The sequence below is a fragment of the Lutjanus erythropterus genome, chromosome 16 (assembly GCF_056507025.1).
Source record: "Lutjanus erythropterus isolate fLutEry1 chromosome 16, fLutEry1.hap2, whole genome shotgun sequence".
In the NCBI taxonomy this organism is placed as follows: Eukaryota; Metazoa; Chordata; class Actinopteri; order Lutjaniformes; family Lutjanidae; genus Lutjanus; species Lutjanus erythropterus.
Genome location: NC_139332.1, coordinates 32562492 through 32579969, shown reverse-complemented (window position 1 = coordinate 32579969; position 17478 = coordinate 32562492). Strand labels below are relative to the sequence as shown.

The following is a 17478-nucleotide window of genomic DNA, read 5'->3' as shown; positions in this document are numbered from 1 at the left end:
TTTCAGTGATAAATACTAGTTGATACCATCAGTGACTGATGCTAATGATATAATGCTGAAAACAAAACAAAGAAATGCCATTTATAAATCCAATTTTTCCATTCACATTACAATTTAACATAACAACATAAGAATAACAACAATAAAGTATTAAATATAAAGTATATAAGGAGTAAAAATCATGAAACAGTGCCTAGTAGAATAACAATAGAAATATGATAGAAAGTAGAAAAGACAGTATTGGCAATAACATTATATATTATAATATAGTGCTGATATTGATAGTAATAGTAATAGTGCTGATATTGATAGTAATAAAAAAGTAATATTGCATAAAATTGCACATATCTAACATAATACTGTACATGATAATAATTAATTATTAATATGTATTACACATGATAATGATAATGAATGAGCAAGATGCAAGACTTACAGTCCAGCAGACAAAAATCGGTCTATCAGCAGGAATAACTGAAAAGTAGCAGCAACTTGAGATTATTTTCCATAGCCATTAATCTATTATTACTTTTTATGATTAACATATTCTTTTTTACTCTTTAAAATATGAGGAAATTCTGAAAAATGTCAGAGACAAGTTCTCAGAGTCCTGAAAGTAATAACTAAAACTAAACACTTTTAACTGAATTGTGAAAACCTACTCTGAATCGGTGAATTAATTAATTAATTTAAAACAAACAACATGAAATGTATAATGAACGAATGAAAAAAGTTAGACCTTTAAAATGGACATGTTTTTTCATCCTTAATCAGAGCTACCTCACCCCAATGCAGAAACACTAATGCACCATCCAAAACACTGGAAACACTTGCAAAAGTGTTGAAACATTGTTCTTTACTCATAGCGCCCTCCATTATGACAGCAGAACTTTTCTTTTATGTTGTAAAGGGAAGAAAAGTTCAGCGAGGTGAGGCCTGCAGCCTTATGTGGGCTTCTTACACTGCTTTCAGTTGTGTTCTTTAGATGCACAAACACTTGTCTGACTGCACTTCACTGAAGGCATTTTTCATGTGTCAGTCAGTTTTTAATATATATGTGCGTGTGGCTTGTCAATGACCTTTATGTAATCAGCAGCAACCTCTCATTTTCTCGTCAGATGTATAGCTCACTGTACCATTAAATAAAACCTGTGATTTATGTTTTTGCAGCGCCTCGCCTCGAGCCCTCCAACATGTAATAAGCTAATGGCTTTGTAGAACATTAAAGCTGGATGATTGATACCTGCCACAGAGGGCACCGATTAGAAAATATGCAGTGATTACTGTGTTTGGCTGTGAAGGACTAAGAGCCTCTTGAGTAATTGGATTTATTATGATACAAAGCAGAAACACAACGCCGGTGGCTGAGATGAAGTGTCTGGACCTTGGACAGCAGCCACACAAATGGCTGGGAAAGATTCAGGACCAAGAACAAGAAGTTCACATTATTACGGTAGTTTACTGCTGCTGACACTCAAACAGAGCAAAGAACACAACTCATCAACCCGCTTTAACTCATTCACTTTACCAACAAAGACTCTTTTGCCACCACTAGAATAGTTACCTTGTCTTTTGCAAAAAAAGGATAATAAAAGTAATATTAGACACAACAGCAGTAATGTGATTACTTGGAGGTGGGTTAATATGACTTATTTTTTCAGTGTTATAATTGCCCCTTCTTACGTTCCACCTCTTTTTGCCCTGCAGCCCAATAAAAGTTGCGCAAGCTTGGTATCACACGTCAATTTACACGTCAACGTTAACTTTTTTCCATCAAAAGCAACATATAAGTTTACACCTCAAGCTATTTAAAGTTAGCAAAATACTAGCTAACTAGCTAGCTAATGATTGATGTAGATTAACTGGCGAGATAGCATTTTGTTAGCATTAGCTAACTAAAGATTTGACTATATGTCGCTTATAAATGTCCCCAGCAACATTTATGAACCATCTTCAAAGTGTGGTTTTCTCTTTGTTGTAGATGAGCCTAGTATATAACATAAACTTTACTTATTTCACTGTCAACAACAATGAAATGATAATTACATTTACTAATTATAACTCATGATATAATTAATGTTATTTTCTCATTAATTTGTGCTACAACTGTTTAGAATACTTTGTAAATGGTTAATCAATACTGTTTAGTGCATCTATATACATAAATGTTAATAAATATTGTGTAGTTAATCTATAAGCATTACTTGGATGGCCATCATTAATGCAACTGATGTTTCTAAGACTTAACAACTGCTTAATAAGGTCATTGCATAAAGAATATATAAATATAATCTGAATGTCTGTTCACAGTAAAATAACCATAAACTAACATTTTATTGACTATCAGTTTACCAGTTATTGATGATAGTTATTATTAGGTGTTATTGATTGCCTGACCAGATGAATGATCATCAGATGTGACACATCTGGCATCATGTGTTCTGGTCGCCTGAGGTTAAACTGCAGAGCTGATGCTTCGTGGCTTCAAGCCAGGACTGACGGTTTTTACCGAAGGTTCCCGAACACCTCCGATCTCAAATGGTTCACAAACCCGACATCAACCGAAACTCTCCAGTTACTCCCGATTCGGCCCCATTGAAGTCTGTTGTTGTCGGGTTGGGGGGTGATGGGGTGGACGAGATTCATGAAATAAAGAAAAAAAATAGACGTCTTAGAGAAAGCATCCCTCCAGAGCCCCTCCCAGTCCAGTGGTGTACGGATTCGAGGCTTGACAAAGGTAATTAACATCCAATTATAATTGTATATTACAGCAGTCGGTCTTTTGCTCAGCGTTTGGTTCAAATTGGGAGATAGTGGGTTAAATTCTGCAGGTTTTCCTTCGCTGTTTTGACTGTTTGCTTGTGTTCAGCGGGTCCCATACGGCTGATTTAGGGCGTGTAACCAACAGCAACGCAGCGAAGGCGTGCAGCAGTTTCACTACAGGCATCTTCACACAAGAATTTAAAAAAAATTAACGCCTTACAGACAAGTCACAGACGGGTAAACTTTCGGAAATATTCGAGAAAATTCACAGCATTCAGACAGGAATCCAGGATTCCCCAGAGGAGACATGATTTAATAATTTTTTTGTGCTCCAAATGGTCTCCTGTCTTATTCCAGTTTTTTTTTTTTTTTTTTTTTTTTTCAATATCGTTAATTCACTATTTTTCCTGCTCATGTATTGTAAGAGGAAACTAACATTAACACCTGATTATCGGTTTTAAGGCAAGATACAGTAATGATATTATGTATGTTGCTCAGACTGTGGTGCAATATGTGGGATATACCCGTCTGAATTAAAGGGTATTTTCTGCTTCATCCCAGTGGAAATGGTTACGCAATGTACTTCGCCGCTACGACATGTACATTAGAGCTAAAGAGTCTTCTATACAGTGTTAAATGAGGGACGAGGACAGTTTCATGATACCTTAAACAAAGTTATCTTTGGAAAACCAAACGATTCTCCATCTGTTGGGTAACAGATCTCCCCAAACAAGATATCTGATATATATATATAGATTTTTTTGCTCAATCTTCAGCTGGAACTGGATATTAAAAGCTCACTTATGATGCTCAAATCCAACTGATTCTTCTTTCTTCTAGATAAAAAATAATGATAATATGCACACAGAGAAGATAAGACTGTAGGTAAGACTGTCTGACTGTGGTGGATAAATCCAGCCTCCTCCTTTCTTTATTTCCTCCATCTTCCATCCGGACATCCCCGTACCGGGACAGCCCCCATCCATGCTGTGTCGTGACACACCCATGGTGGCTGCACCAGCAGCAGCTGCTGCTCCTGGCTGAATGGGCTGCGTAAAGGGTGAGGAGGGGGAGAGAGACGAGGAAGGGTTGGAGGTGCAGTGAAGGAAAGTGCAGGGGACACGCAGGTCCAGGTCTACTTTAAAAGTGGCACTGATCTCACTGTTTTTGGATTAAAGGCTCTGCAGGGTTCAGCATCAGGCAAACGGGTCAGAAACCCCTTTGCCCAAAGTCAGTTTTTACTTGCCCCTGTACAGATTATTTTATTTATTAGCTGTTATCAAATTACAGCAAAGACTAAATCTAATCAGCATGTTTAATCTAGGACTGCTATATCTATAAAATGTCAGAAAAATAAAGTGCACTCAGTAGATTTCCCTTCAGACACCAGATGGTGAAGCACCTACTGCAATGTGGCAACTGCCAGATATAACCAGCAGAGATTTGCAAGGTTCTGCCAGCATTAACACGACCCCCGCCAACAATGTCCAGAGCTGAAACAAAATTTCAGACTGAAGCAGCTGTTGGTGACTTGTGGCCCCTAGTGTCTGGTTAAGACAAGTGACAAGTCTCAGCTAACCATGTTGCAAGTTTACATCCATGTCTGTGTGTCCAAATGAACATTTGTGCCAAGTTTGAAGGTTTGTCAGTCCAAAATCCCAAAATATGCCGGTTATAGTAAACAGAGAAAACCAGGAAATCTTCAAATCTGAGAGGATGAAAACAGCATTTTCTGCCATTTTTGTATGAAAAATTACTTTAACAAATAATCTATTATCACAATAGTTTAATAGTGTAAGTCTGTCTTATCACTTACCCAAATGGGCAAGTGAGTTGCTGGAGTTATTAGCCTAATGTGGTATTTTACTGACTCCGGGCAAGCAGGCAATCCTTATTTTTGGGTCCTATTATTGAAATCATTATATTTGACTTTTTGTATGTAAAAAGCAGATAAACAGACACATTTTAATCGAGAAAATAGTCACCAGATTAATCAACAATGAAAAAATCTGAAATTGCATCCTGAAATACATCCCTCTTGTTAAACTGCCACTCCCTTCTCTGTGTCCTTCAAGCAAAGTGAAGTGTTCATTTTGTCAGCTTTTTAAAATTTAATAGTCAACCTCATCCTGTTTATTAGTAAGATTTCAGGTCTGAGCATTTTAGTCAAAGAAACCCTTAACCATCCTTGTCTAGTTTTAGTCAATGAAAACAGTTGTTATTTTAGTCTTTTTTTTTTATTCAACAAATTATATTGAACGTTCAGTTCATCTAGTCAAGGGACATTTTATTTATCATTATCAAGTCCAGTCAGATTTTAGTGAAATAACCCAATATCATAAATCACAATCTGCCTCAGGGGGCTTCACGATCTGCACAGTGTGCAACAACCCCTGTCCCATAGACCCTCGAAAAGTAAAGAAGAATTTACAAAAAAACAAAAACGTTTTAAGGCAAAAACGTGGAAGAAACCTCAGGGGAAGCTAAAGAGGAGGGATCCCCCTCCCAGGTCAGACAGATGTGTAACAGATGTTGTGTGTATGATCTGCAATACTGCTTACATTAAGTAGCATCACCACCTTGCAAGAACTTGGCTTAATATAGATTTAAAAAAAAAAGTTTCATTAATTTCTTTGTGGTGAGTCTTTTCAGAGTTGTGGTACATTTTCCTATCAAACTGCCTCATTGCCTCCCTTCATTTGTTTTTTTTTTTTTTTCTCAGCCTCATTGTAACAAAAATGGGTTCAAATATCACCTTGTTTCCTGTCGTAAAAGCCCCGTTGTTGTCACTGGTCATCTCAACTTACAAAAATATTTTTAAAGTCATGAAAATGTGATACTAGTTGAGGTCTGTGCCAAACAAACACGCTTACAACTGGAGAAAAAGATTTGTAGGCCAGGGCATCTCTGCAGCACTACAGTACTTTATTATAATGCCATTTTGTCTCACTTTTTACTTTTATCAAAAAAAAAAAAATGCATATAATGAATATTGTGTTTAATTATGCAGCCCTTCAGGACACTAATGCACTAAAACTCAAGCTAATTGAATTAGCAGTCAGCAGTAATGTTAGAGAAAGGTCCTGAAACAATAACAGTGCAAAGAGAATCATATTCGCTATGGGTGACTATAAAATATATTTGATTTTATGGCAAAGCAGTGTATGAGTCTGACCACAGGAATCAGTTAAAAGGATATTTGAGGAGTTAAGAAGAGAGGCAGAAAAAGACAGAAGTGTTTTAGAGGAAGATAAGAAAAAAAAGAGACAGGAAACCGGAGATAAAGAGGAGCAGAAATCTGAGAGAGACAATGCTGTATCAAGAGGAGGAGGATGGAGGAATGATGCTAGCGCCCTCCTGGCTTGTGTGGGAGAGGAGAGATGAGGGGGGAAAAGGCTCTTAAGTCTGTCAGTCAGGATGGATGTCAGGCTGATGAGATCAGCCTGAAAGATGTAACCTCCACGCCTCTCACAGCGAGGAGGCTGCTGGACGTGTCACACACACTTCAGTGGATGCTGCGCTCGCACACCTCGATTGATCTAATTGGTCATAACGGGAGACACAGGAGCAGTGACCCCATTTAGAGTCAGACTTTTAAAAGGGACATCGCGCCCTGAGCCAAAGGACAGCGGTTACATCTGTGTCTCAGGCGTCTTAACTGATGCTTTTATCCAGAGACAGAAGTTTTTCTGAATTTTCACCTTAAATTAAAGCAACCGCCCTCCAGAAAAACACTGGCAAATGCATCATTAGCCCTCCAGTTTTATCAAATTGTGTGTTATTCTTTGAAAATATTTATTCATAGTGCCCCTTTTGGATAGCAAAAGGTTCTTTTTAGGTTGTTATTGGGTGAAAGTTCAGCAGGGATATGCCTTGTGGAGCCTTCTTAGTAGGGATGCACAGATCTAATACTTAGTATCATTAGCAGTATCGACTTAAACTGCCCAAAATCGGATATTGTGGGAAAAAACTACAATCTAATACACTGCATTAGCCAAAACCAGGGGGTCTCAAAGTTTTGATGAGTGAGTAGCAGCATAGGGAGCCAGCATGTGATTGAGGGCTGCACAGGAATCCTCATGAACTCGTTGTATGATTTGTGATTGGTCTCATGATGGAGTTTAAAACCTTAAAAATTCCTTAAGCACCAAATTCATCCATTTGCAGATCAGGCAGATCACTCTATCCGCCCCCCGAGGTTAGACGAATTAAGAGCTCATCAATTATTCCTGAAACTTCCCTTTCTTCTCAACCTTATGGCGTTTTTTTCCGCGGTGGCTTTTCCATCTCACTTCCACGTTAAACTGGGGAGTTTATCACCACCACTGTTTTATACCTTCAACACTCGCAAGGTGCCGCTGTGTCGCTAACCATTAGCTACATGTAGCTACAAGTTATGAATGTTCCTAACTTATTAGAGTGTCACAGTTTGATGCAGTGGTCCAGTTCTGTATTAAATGTAATTAAGTGAGAGTGAAAGTAAACCTGCACTCAAAAATTTCTGTAGACGATTTTGATGGTTTGGTCACAGGGTGGATGGACTGAGGAAGTCATGTATCGATCTGAACATCCTGTACCAAACAGTTCAGGATGAATACACGTACCATTCCACCCCTAGCTTTTCTTATTTTCTCTCAGTTTTGCTGTGTTTGGGACACTTTGCCAACCTAAAACGTCAGTATTTGACAACACCTGACCAATCCTGTGAGAAAGGTCAAGGAAGACAAAAGCAAAACAATTGAATGCGGTTTATTTAAATTTCAGTTTGAATGTTTTAATGTTGCTGACCAATCAAAAATGCTGCCAAAAGTTCTGTGTGTGGAAAATAAGAAGCATCAGTTTTGATAACTGAGTCATATTGTGCATTTATTCTTTCATGGGCATAGAATATTTGTTTCACAGTCTGAACATGGTGTTTATAGATGCCTAGGTGAGGCAAAGTGCATCCATACAAATGTATTATTAAGAGCTTAGTTGTCTAAGAGAGAGAAAGTAAATGTATGTGCGTGTGTCTGGTCAATGACGTGCAGTATGACCTTCACATAAGCAGCAGCAACCTCCTATTTTCTTGTCAGCTTTATAGCTGTGTCCATCAATGATTTAAACGTGTGATTTGTCTTTGCAGCGCCCTGCCACCAGCACTCACACATGCAATAAGCTAATGGGTTTGTACAACGATTGAAACCTGCCACACAGGGCACCGATTAGAAAATATGCCATGATTACTGTGTTGTGCTAAAGGACTAAGAGCCTCTTGAGTAATTTTTCTGCACTTCAGTGCGAGGCGGGTGTCATTTGGGAGTGACTTTGCGTCTGTTGTTGTGCAGAGGGAGAGTAGATGGGCTTTCTTCTCTCTTTTTTCTTTAAATAGCACTCTAATCCCTCATCTGAGGAAGCTGGCAGGAATTCAGTGGCTTTTTATTGTTCTCTCAGTCGGAGTCGGGAGATGCAGTGATTCTCTCTGTTTCGTAATGCTGCGGTGGATAGAAACAGGAAAATAACTTTCCAGACTTCATGATTTGGGGCAGAACTCTGAAACTCGTTTTATAGCTTTTTGCTGGCTTAAATCTATAATATAGCACAAATTAGAAGGCTGTCTGACAGCAAGGTAAAGCAGTAAAATATTCTAAATGTAGCATACATTTAAACTGATACAGATTCTGTTTTAGGTGGATCTTTTTCTTTGGTGGCTAAAGTACGTTTCTCTGTTGATCCCTTCCACAGCGGTGCATTGCGTAGTTTCTGTGCCAAGACTCCTGTCTGCTTCTCCAATCATGTCACAGTGGTTTATAAAGTTTCTCACAACTCAGAAAATTGTGCAATTTCTTAAAGCTGGTCCTGGTACTTTCTCCTTGGGCGACATAACAACCCTTTCTTGGTTACTATTTACTGTATTTGTATAGTTTGACAGGTTTACCATAAATAAAATATTATCTTCTTTCATAAAACGTCTAAATGGTGAAACCACTTGAGATTTATTTATAAATCAATTGCAGTTTAGACAGAGTAGTCGACATACTGGGGCAGCTGTGACAAACTGACACAGTGTCTTTTACAAGGAAAGAAAAAAAAATCAGTGTGTTGCAATCAATGCAACACACAAAGTCACAAATGATTTTTACGGTCGTGTCTTCTCACTTGGCAACTCTCAAAATTGCGCAATTTTTAAAGAGAGTGTGGGGATATTGCAGTTTCTAGCTCAGTGGTGAGTTCAGTTGAAACAGATAGTGTGATCACAAACATCTGCTGCTTATTTCGGCTGGGAAGAGAGCCTGAACACGTAATTTGCATTACAGTGAAAAAGCAAATGGAAATCAGACAGCTGTTGAGTAGGCGGTCCTTCAGTGTGGCCCAGATCGCCTTCAGAGGTGGTCAGAGTCCAGTTGTGATGGGATGCATGTTAAACGGATAATTTGGATTATTTAATGTAGAGTTGTATGAAGAACTTATCAATAGTAAGTGTTTTACCCACAGAGGATACCTGCTGGCATCCTCAGATTGGAGAAGCAGAGAGGAGCACCAGCACAGAAGCTAACCAGTGTAATTCAGGGTCAGTAACAAAACGTCTTTAATCCATCTAAAAAATCAGTTTAAGTGTATATTTAGAATATTTTCACCACTTTACTTTGCTGCCAGACAGCCTTTTCTCACAGGAAACAGCCCTTCTCTCTGAACCAGCCAGTTGTTGAGTTGTTAGTAATTCTGTCCAGTCAGATTCCCCTCTTTTTGCTGCTGTTTCTCTCTGTCTCTTCCGCTATCTGTCCGTCTAACTATCCCACCTTGATAACTGTCCCACTGCTGCTCAGTCTCAATCTAATCCAGTGCCAGCGTCGTGAAAGGTCAAAGAGTCTCCTCGTGCCAGCTGGCTCCCGTCCATCTCATCGTCCCAGCGGGATGACCACACACTCTCTCTTGCAGCCTCTCTTCCTTCACCGTTCTTCTCTCCTGTCTTTATTGCTTTTCTTCCTCCCCTCCCCTCCTTCTCTATGCATCTCTCTGGTTTTGCGGTCATGTGTCGTGAGTGCAGAGCTGATCGACTCGTCACACCGCAGGAGAGCTTCAGCAGCACAGTGTTACGTCTTTGACTCACGCCTCATTCTGCTTTGAAGACACCTTATCTGTAAACCTGGGCTTAATAGTGTATATTGTCTTTACAGCAGCACCATAGACGTTCTTGTCATGGAGTGTTGGCTATGTTCTCCCTCAGGTGTTTTAGAGCTAATTTGTGAAATGCAATTTAATGTAGCTGGGTGGTGCAGAACAGGAGGGGGAGGAAACTCCTCTTCAGCTCGAGGACACAGATTGAATTTGGCACGATTCTACTTTGCAGAGGTGTTTTTCAATTAAACACCGAACACAAATTAGCAGTTCATCTTTACCTCGAGAAAGTTAACCTTGTTTAAAGAAAAATATTCTCATGTCAAATAAAATTATCCCATCTTGACATAATTAAGGCGGATATCTGTTTTTAGGAAGTCATAATCATGCTATAAAAAGCTTTTCTCATTTGTTGTGTCTCGTGTGTGGGTTTCTTTTTTTACCAGAGACCGACGACTCAAGATGAAAGTAATCGACGCTGCAGTGCTCGGCGCCCTGTTCTGCACTGGTAAGCACAAACATAATCAGTCTCTTGAGGGTTTGGATAAATGAATGGCTGAAACTGCATGTGTTTCAGCTGAATGATTAGCATAGATTCTATGAAAAGCACAACAAAGGAAGCTATAAGTTATTTTGCGATCTGTTATATTTCCAGTTATTTGCTTTCTTTTCTTGTCTTAGGAGAAAGTTAAAGTGTGTTTACATCTGTTCTAATTTTAGCTGTCATTATGTGATGCATTTACATTTCAAACGCTTTCAGACTTTTTGGTGAAGTGCTTTTCCATTAAGAACAAAGGAACTTATTTAGAGATCTTGGTACAAATGAGCAGGGAACTAAAAAAAGATCTGGTTTAATTCTATTTATTTCTCTGTCTTTTCTTCCACAGTTGTGTCAGCAAATTTGAAAGGTAAAACTGCATGCTAGTTTGGATTGAAATGCACGACTAGGAATTGCTTGAGAACTGACCCTTCCTAAGTCCTGCCCATTTTTGGAACCTCTGTGAACTTTCCTATTTCCTGAGCTTGTGCTGTGTGATTTTATATCAAGATTTTGAAGATGGTGAAGAGATGTGGCTGGGCTACCTGTAAAAATGACATCCTAAGTCACAGCCTAAGTTAGCTAATGATTGAGAGCAACCCTTTCAGGTACTTTAACTGCAGACTCAACATCTTTTCCAGTTTAAATGCAAAACATAAGATAACTTTATCGCTGTTTATCGAGCCCAAATCCTTAGTCAGGTGATCAATTATGATATGTCTTTGCCAATCAATGATCTGCATTGTTACACAAAACATTTAAAAAATAGGGCTTCTTTCAGTCTGTCTCAGTCAAGTGGATGGATCTGACGTATTAAGATGCCTTATTTTGTTGTTTATTTGCTGTTGAACCAAACTCCATTCTAAAGTTACATCATCACTACAACTCTTTTCTGATTCTCTTTGATCTACGGAAACAATCAGCGCACGTCATTCACTCAGTGACATCATTAACTAACTTCGTGATGAAGTCTGTGACACTGACACATACTGACTGGCTGCTTTTACAGTGCTTCTTTTTATCCAAATAAAAGTGCAGGAAACAGGAAAAGAGAAAGTTGACCGAGGTTCTGTTGGGTACCAAGGAAACTCAACTGTTATTGGAGCACAGAGCAAAAGGGGGCGGGACTTTGGAAGAGTAAATTAAAGGTCCAGTGTGTAAGATTTAGAGTGATTTATTGGCAGAATATAGCGGAAACGGAATCTCATACTCATAAGTATGTTTTCATCACCTGAAAATAAGAATTGTTGTGGAGGCGGCCATGTTGCACTGTCATGTTTCTATAGTATTCCAGAACAGAAAAAACAAACATCGGCTCTAGATACAGCCTTTGCAATTACTTTGTTAGTTTGTTTTATTTGCTCTTGAGGCACATGGAGCTGCAAAGATTAATTGATTAACTAATTCAATTTGAGCAATTTTTAAGAAAAAGAAATATATCAGATTTCTGCTTCTTAAATGTGAATATTTTCTTGTTTCTTTACTCGTCTATGACAGTAAACTGAATATCTTTGGGTTGTTTAAGGACGTCACATCAGGCTTTGGGAAACACTCATCAACATTTTTAACACATTTTCTGACATTTTATGGAGCAAACAACTAATAGATTAACCTAGAAAATAACACAGATTAATCAATAAAAAGATTAAAGAAATGTGCAACAGTTTGTGCTCGTGCAGTGCAGCTGACACACAGCACAGCAGAGGAGATGCACAGCCAGGAAGCTGTCAGGAATGTGTTTTTGGCGTGAAAATATAAAGAGCATTTGGTCATTTTCAGCATCAGTAGACGCCACGTCAAGGTTTTAGAAGCACCTTGAGGGCTTTTGTCACGCTAGTGTGCTCTGTCGCACTAATGAGAGTCTGAAGCCACCTGAGCCAAACTGTGATTTGTGATTTTTGGCTAACAACATGGCCAGTTACTTCAAAAAAATTGCTGATATGCATTGCTAATTAGACACAAATATGATTCACAAATAATCCAATATCTGTAATCAGTAGCCTATTCAGTTGGTTGCAATCTGTAACCTCATCACTAGATGCCACTAAATCCTACACACTGGTCCTTTAACAAATGATATGCATGAGGAACGATAAAGTGACAGTGGAATAAGGTTCAAACTTGGGCAGAAATGTAAATAAGAAATAGCAGGCTATCAATAACACCTAATGAAACATCATGATTGTTTCTGCCAGTCAAAGAGGAACGCAGGACAGCGTTCTTTGGGGAGGACATTCACATCGATATCCCGCCCGGGAACGTTGGCGAGGTCGTGTTCAAACCCAAGAATGATGAGTTGACTGAGGTGGTTCTGCTGCAGGCAGGCCAGCCTGTGCACCGATGGGTCCACATCAACTCTCTGGGCCACCTGGTGCTGGAGGACGTGCAGGAGGAGCACGAGGGGCTGTACATCATCAGGAACACCAACAACACCCACGCAGCCAAGCACCTCGTCCTCATCGTCAGGGGTAAGCTGCTTTCTGCTGCTTCTGCTGCACTTATGAAATTCTTCATTTGCCTTCCACTCTGAATGCTGTTGAACAATGAAAAATACATACCAAGTGAAGAAAAATATAAAGTCTTTCAGGAATACTGTGCAAAATATGAATATGCAAATATATTACAATTTATTGCAAAGAATATAAATTGCACAATTCAGTTCAGTGCTCTATTATGGAAGTACCAGGACTGAACGAAATGACCACTGCAGCACACACATTTTCAGGACCTGAATGTACATAAAATAAAAACAGAATAAAAAACATTCCTGAACACATAATTTCAAAGAAATGTAAAAGAAAAAATGCAATACACTTTAAATAGCAAGTCACAATAAATAAAACAAAACTGTGATAAAATAGTATAAAGTGAACACAACCATTCAATCAACAAGAGGAAGAACATAAAATCATGAAACCTCATCCCATAAAAAAATGCTTTCTGTTGTGTGAGGGTTTAAGACATTATTTCTAAATTGTTGGAAACTTTTAAGATTCATTTTTAAAGTACTCTGCAGCTTATTCCATATGTCTGGAGCGTGGAATTCAAAAGTGGTCTTTCCTAATTCTGAGTTGTCTTTGGGTACATACAGTGTGACAGCGTTGTGCATGAATGCACTAAAAGAGCAGCGTTCATTGAAGGTGCTCATATTTTTTGTGAACGGTGCACCGAACGGATCAGTTTGTAATTAATGAACAGGAACATGAGCGACGTTCACTCCTGAGGGAGATAACGGTGCTCACATCGTCAGCTGATAAAGAAAAAGTGTGATTGCAAGCAAGAGAGACAGAATGTGCAAATATGGACAGAAATGTCAGGGAGGCATGAAAAATTTGGTTGATCATGCAGCATGAAGTGTTTGAACTATACTGAAGACCGGAGTTTGTGTCACAGTGAGAAACAGACAGACAGATCAGCGTTATATTCACTCGTCTTTGTCTTGTCTTTCTCTTCATCTCCCTGCAGTTCTCAGGTTTAATGGGACGTTCAATTTGCACTGGAAAGTCAGACAGTTGGAGTCAAGATTGTCAACATGACGTTTGAAATTAAGTGTTACATCAAGCCAGATGCCAAAATACTTATACTCTACACATAGACTTCACTTGGGCGGGTTGCTCAGGTATATTAACGGCTGTCAAAGTATATGTGGTGATCCGTTTTAACTTTTATTTTTAGTTTTTCATCCAGCTAAGAGAACAATCGTTCCTCTCCTCCTATACTTCGCTGTGCTTCAGGAGTTACAATGAGCCTCCTCCTCCACATGCAGCTCATCTGCTGCTGTGAAAATGGCAAGTGAAAAAAAATCCAAAACGCGAGTTGTGTTATTTTGGGAGACATTAGAAAACGTACTGCTGATGAAGAAAGCGAACAGAGCAGCCGCACACAGTAGCCCTGGTGTGTGTGCTTCAATAGACCAGAGGTGCCTGTTTGTGTGGGGGGTAAAGAAGACGGGAAAAACAAGATAAACAGATTAAAGTAGTTTCTGGGTAAACACTAAAATAAGGTGGAGATTTATGGAGAATGAAAGTGGGAAAATAAAAGCCTAACCTGGCTGATAAGATTGTCCTGTATGATCAATATAGCACCAGTGCTCTGTGCAGAAAAACTTAGCGTACAGTCCTGTATGGTATCCATAAATTACATGTCACGATTTTGTTATCTGCACACTGAAGGCGTCCAATAATAACAAAAAGTAACATTTGCACATTTTGGAACATAATGTAGCATACTTTAAATGAAGCATGCAGCACTCCTCAGTTAACAAATTACAGTACACAAACAAACTTTACAAACTTCCTTTTTCTTTTGTGCACAAATTCTCAAAGATGTGGTTTCTAAAATAGAAGATTTTGTATTAGTATTTCACAACTGATATTAACAACACTACTGATTTGTAGCCTACATAATGACTTTCATCATGACCTTTATTTCCTCTCGTCTTCACGATCAGATTGTGCTTTGGAGCAAGTGGTGAAGTACGGAGAAACATACTACATCCATCTCAACCACGTCGAAGGCCCCATCACCCTGGAGTTCAGGTACAGGCCGTGCAAGTGCGACAGAAGAAAAGATTCACTCATCTGTCGTGTTTATTACAAAATGTTTAGCTGTTTTGACTTGAATTTAAAAGCCAACCAGGGACGGCAGATTCCAGTTAGCCTTAGTTTTATACTTCACTTCTGTTGCATTCACCATATTGACATGAAGCTCAGCTCAGAAGTTTTCACTGTTGGCTCCAGGTTGAAAGTCGTATAAATGTATAGAATCTGAGAAATGATCATGTCAGCACTTCCTGATTGATCAGCAACTGAAAAGTCAGTGGATAGTGAAAATCTATTGGGACACTGGGTCGTGAGCAATGGCATAAATTAAGTTTTTCATCGATATTTGAGAATTTACACGTTTTCCTTTCATATCCAGTGACAGTACTATGAGCTGTGGTTGGTGCTCCTGCGTTAGTTCAGGTAACATCTCTTCTCTTCTGTTTGATTTTAAACCATGCGAAGGCCCACACCGGCTCATCCCAATCAGACCGAGATACAGCATACAACGGAGGCGCCGCCCGTGGTGCTGTACAACCAGACGGCGGTGTCGGCAGAAGAGTATGTGGGCCGCCTCAGCGTGACGGAGAAACGGGTGATGCTGCAGTCGGTCAGGATGGTGGACGAGGGGAGCTTCACAGTGCTGGACCGCGAGGGCAAAGTCAGGAGGAGGAACTGTCTGAATGTCAGAGGTGAGGAGAGATCGGTGCTCCGCCGCATCCTCTCAGCTTTAATTGACTGATCCGTCAGTCTCATGTGTCGCTCATGTTAATGTGCATCTGAGTGACTCCTACTGATGTGCTTAAAGGTCCAGTGTGTAAGATTTACAGGCATTTATTAGCAGAATATGGCAGTAATGCACTCTAATATACGTGTTTTAATTGTTGTGTTTTTGTTACCGTAGACTGAGTTGTTTACGAAGCCCAGAAGAGATAATAGTGATACCTCTGACAGAAACACAGCAGTAGAGTTAGTGAGAGGCTATTTGTTTTACTCACATTGCAAATTTTCATCTTGGCCTGGAGTCACTGTCTGCATTATCTCATTCTTGAGTGTATTACCTTTAGAAAATCCTAATGCCTTTATCTCAGACAAGGTCATAAGTCTTTATTTAATGTATTTAAAATGAAGTTAAACCTGCCTGCAGGGACATTAGGCTGCTGCTGCAGAAGTAAAGAATAGCATGTAGATAAGAATCCATCAAGAACACATTTGTATTATTTATTATTATTGTATTGTAACTAAAGACTGAGATACAATGGCTTTAAAAAAAGAGAACACTGGCTTTAAACAGAAGATGAGCTGCGCTTCAAATCACATACTTTGTTTTACTTTTAGTGCTGCAGCTGCCCGTACGAAGAACAACAATTGGGACATACCACTTTTTCATAGTATTGCGCCTTCAATTTTGACGGTCTTGCACATAAATACTTTGCAGTAAATACCATGAACTTTGCCTATTAACCCCCAGATGTAACATAAAGGAGACTTCACACTTAACTGTAACTTTAAACACTTTTTTGTCATCATCAGTTTTCTTTTACACTTAGATTTTTAGTTTACTAGCATGACTGCAACCGTCCTTCCCTTCCCTGCAGATCAAATGCTTTAGACTGTTGCAAAATTCACAAATTGATCATCATTTTTTACATTTCGCTGGACTGTTACGGCCTCCCTAAACAACATACAAAGGGCACCCGTGACCAGACATGTTGAATTCAAACCCAAGCTTTATTTTAAGCAATTTGAATATACTGAAAATGCAACAGAACATCAACAGAAGGGGAATGGAGTTCCTCGCCAAAAAGAACAAAATGAGAAAGCTGCTGAGCCAATATTTTGGTGCTAACGAAGTGTGGGTTTACTCAACCTACTCAAACTGCTAATGAGATCCTTACAGAGGAAAAAGAATCAGAAACATCACATCACAATTCATGGGAAAAATGGACGACACAGCAGATTTAACACAGCTGCATTAAGCTGTTAAACTGCCTTTTCTGAAATGTTTTTGCATGAGTTTACATTTGTTTGTGCCACCAAAAATGTACCTTGGCCACCAAATTTACTACTGTTTGAATGGCTTAAATCAAATTTAAAAACTCTAGAAATGTGCCTGTGTAAGTTTAGACACATTGCCAAACAAGCTATACATATACTCTGTACATCAGTTTACATTCGTCCCTTCGTTTCTCCACAGAGCACCAGAACTTCTTGCGTCTGACCTACGGAGAAAACCTGAAGATAAACCTCTACCTGCACTATTCCAATCTTAACATCGTCTACAGGCCCAAATCAGACAATCAGGACCGGGTCATCCTGGAGCAGGGGGTTCTGGTGTCGCCGCTGGACTCCATGTTGGAGGGGAGGCTGAACGTGGAGGGATCAGAGCTCATCATGAAGAAGGTCCATGAGTCCGACAGGGGCATCTTCAAAGTGACAGACCTGGCTGGGTTTCCTGTGGCTCACGTCTACATAGAGGTGGACGGTAAGAGAAACAGACACATTTAAATGATCAACGTACCGTTTTTTTTAGTTCTG

General features: G+C 39.3%; 1 protein-coding gene across 2 annotated transcripts in view; it reads left to right on the top strand.

Moving 5' to 3' along the window:
* Window positions 1–2564: 2564 nt before the first annotated feature.
* The window catches only part of LOC146313418 (uncharacterized), a 33290-nt gene continuing 18376 nt past the window's right edge, over window positions 2565–17478 (top strand). The window contains exons 1-7 of one of the 2 annotated variants that reach the window (XM_084739910.1): window positions 2565–2737; window positions 10308–10369; window positions 10749–10769; window positions 12595–12867; window positions 14850–14937; window positions 15406–15632; window positions 17138–17425. In XM_084739910.1, coding sequence (XP_084596036.1) covers window positions 10324–10369; window positions 10749–10769; window positions 12595–12867; window positions 14850–14937; window positions 15406–15632; window positions 17138–17425 — 943 coding nt within the window. In that variant the 5' untranslated portion in view covers window positions 2565–2737; window positions 10308–10323. Of the gene's footprint in view, window positions 2738–8904; window positions 9314–10307; window positions 10370–10748; window positions 10770–12594; window positions 12868–14849; window positions 14938–15405; window positions 15633–17137; window positions 17426–17478 lie in introns of those variants that run through there. The other variant, XM_084739909.1, reaches the window with a different exon arrangement.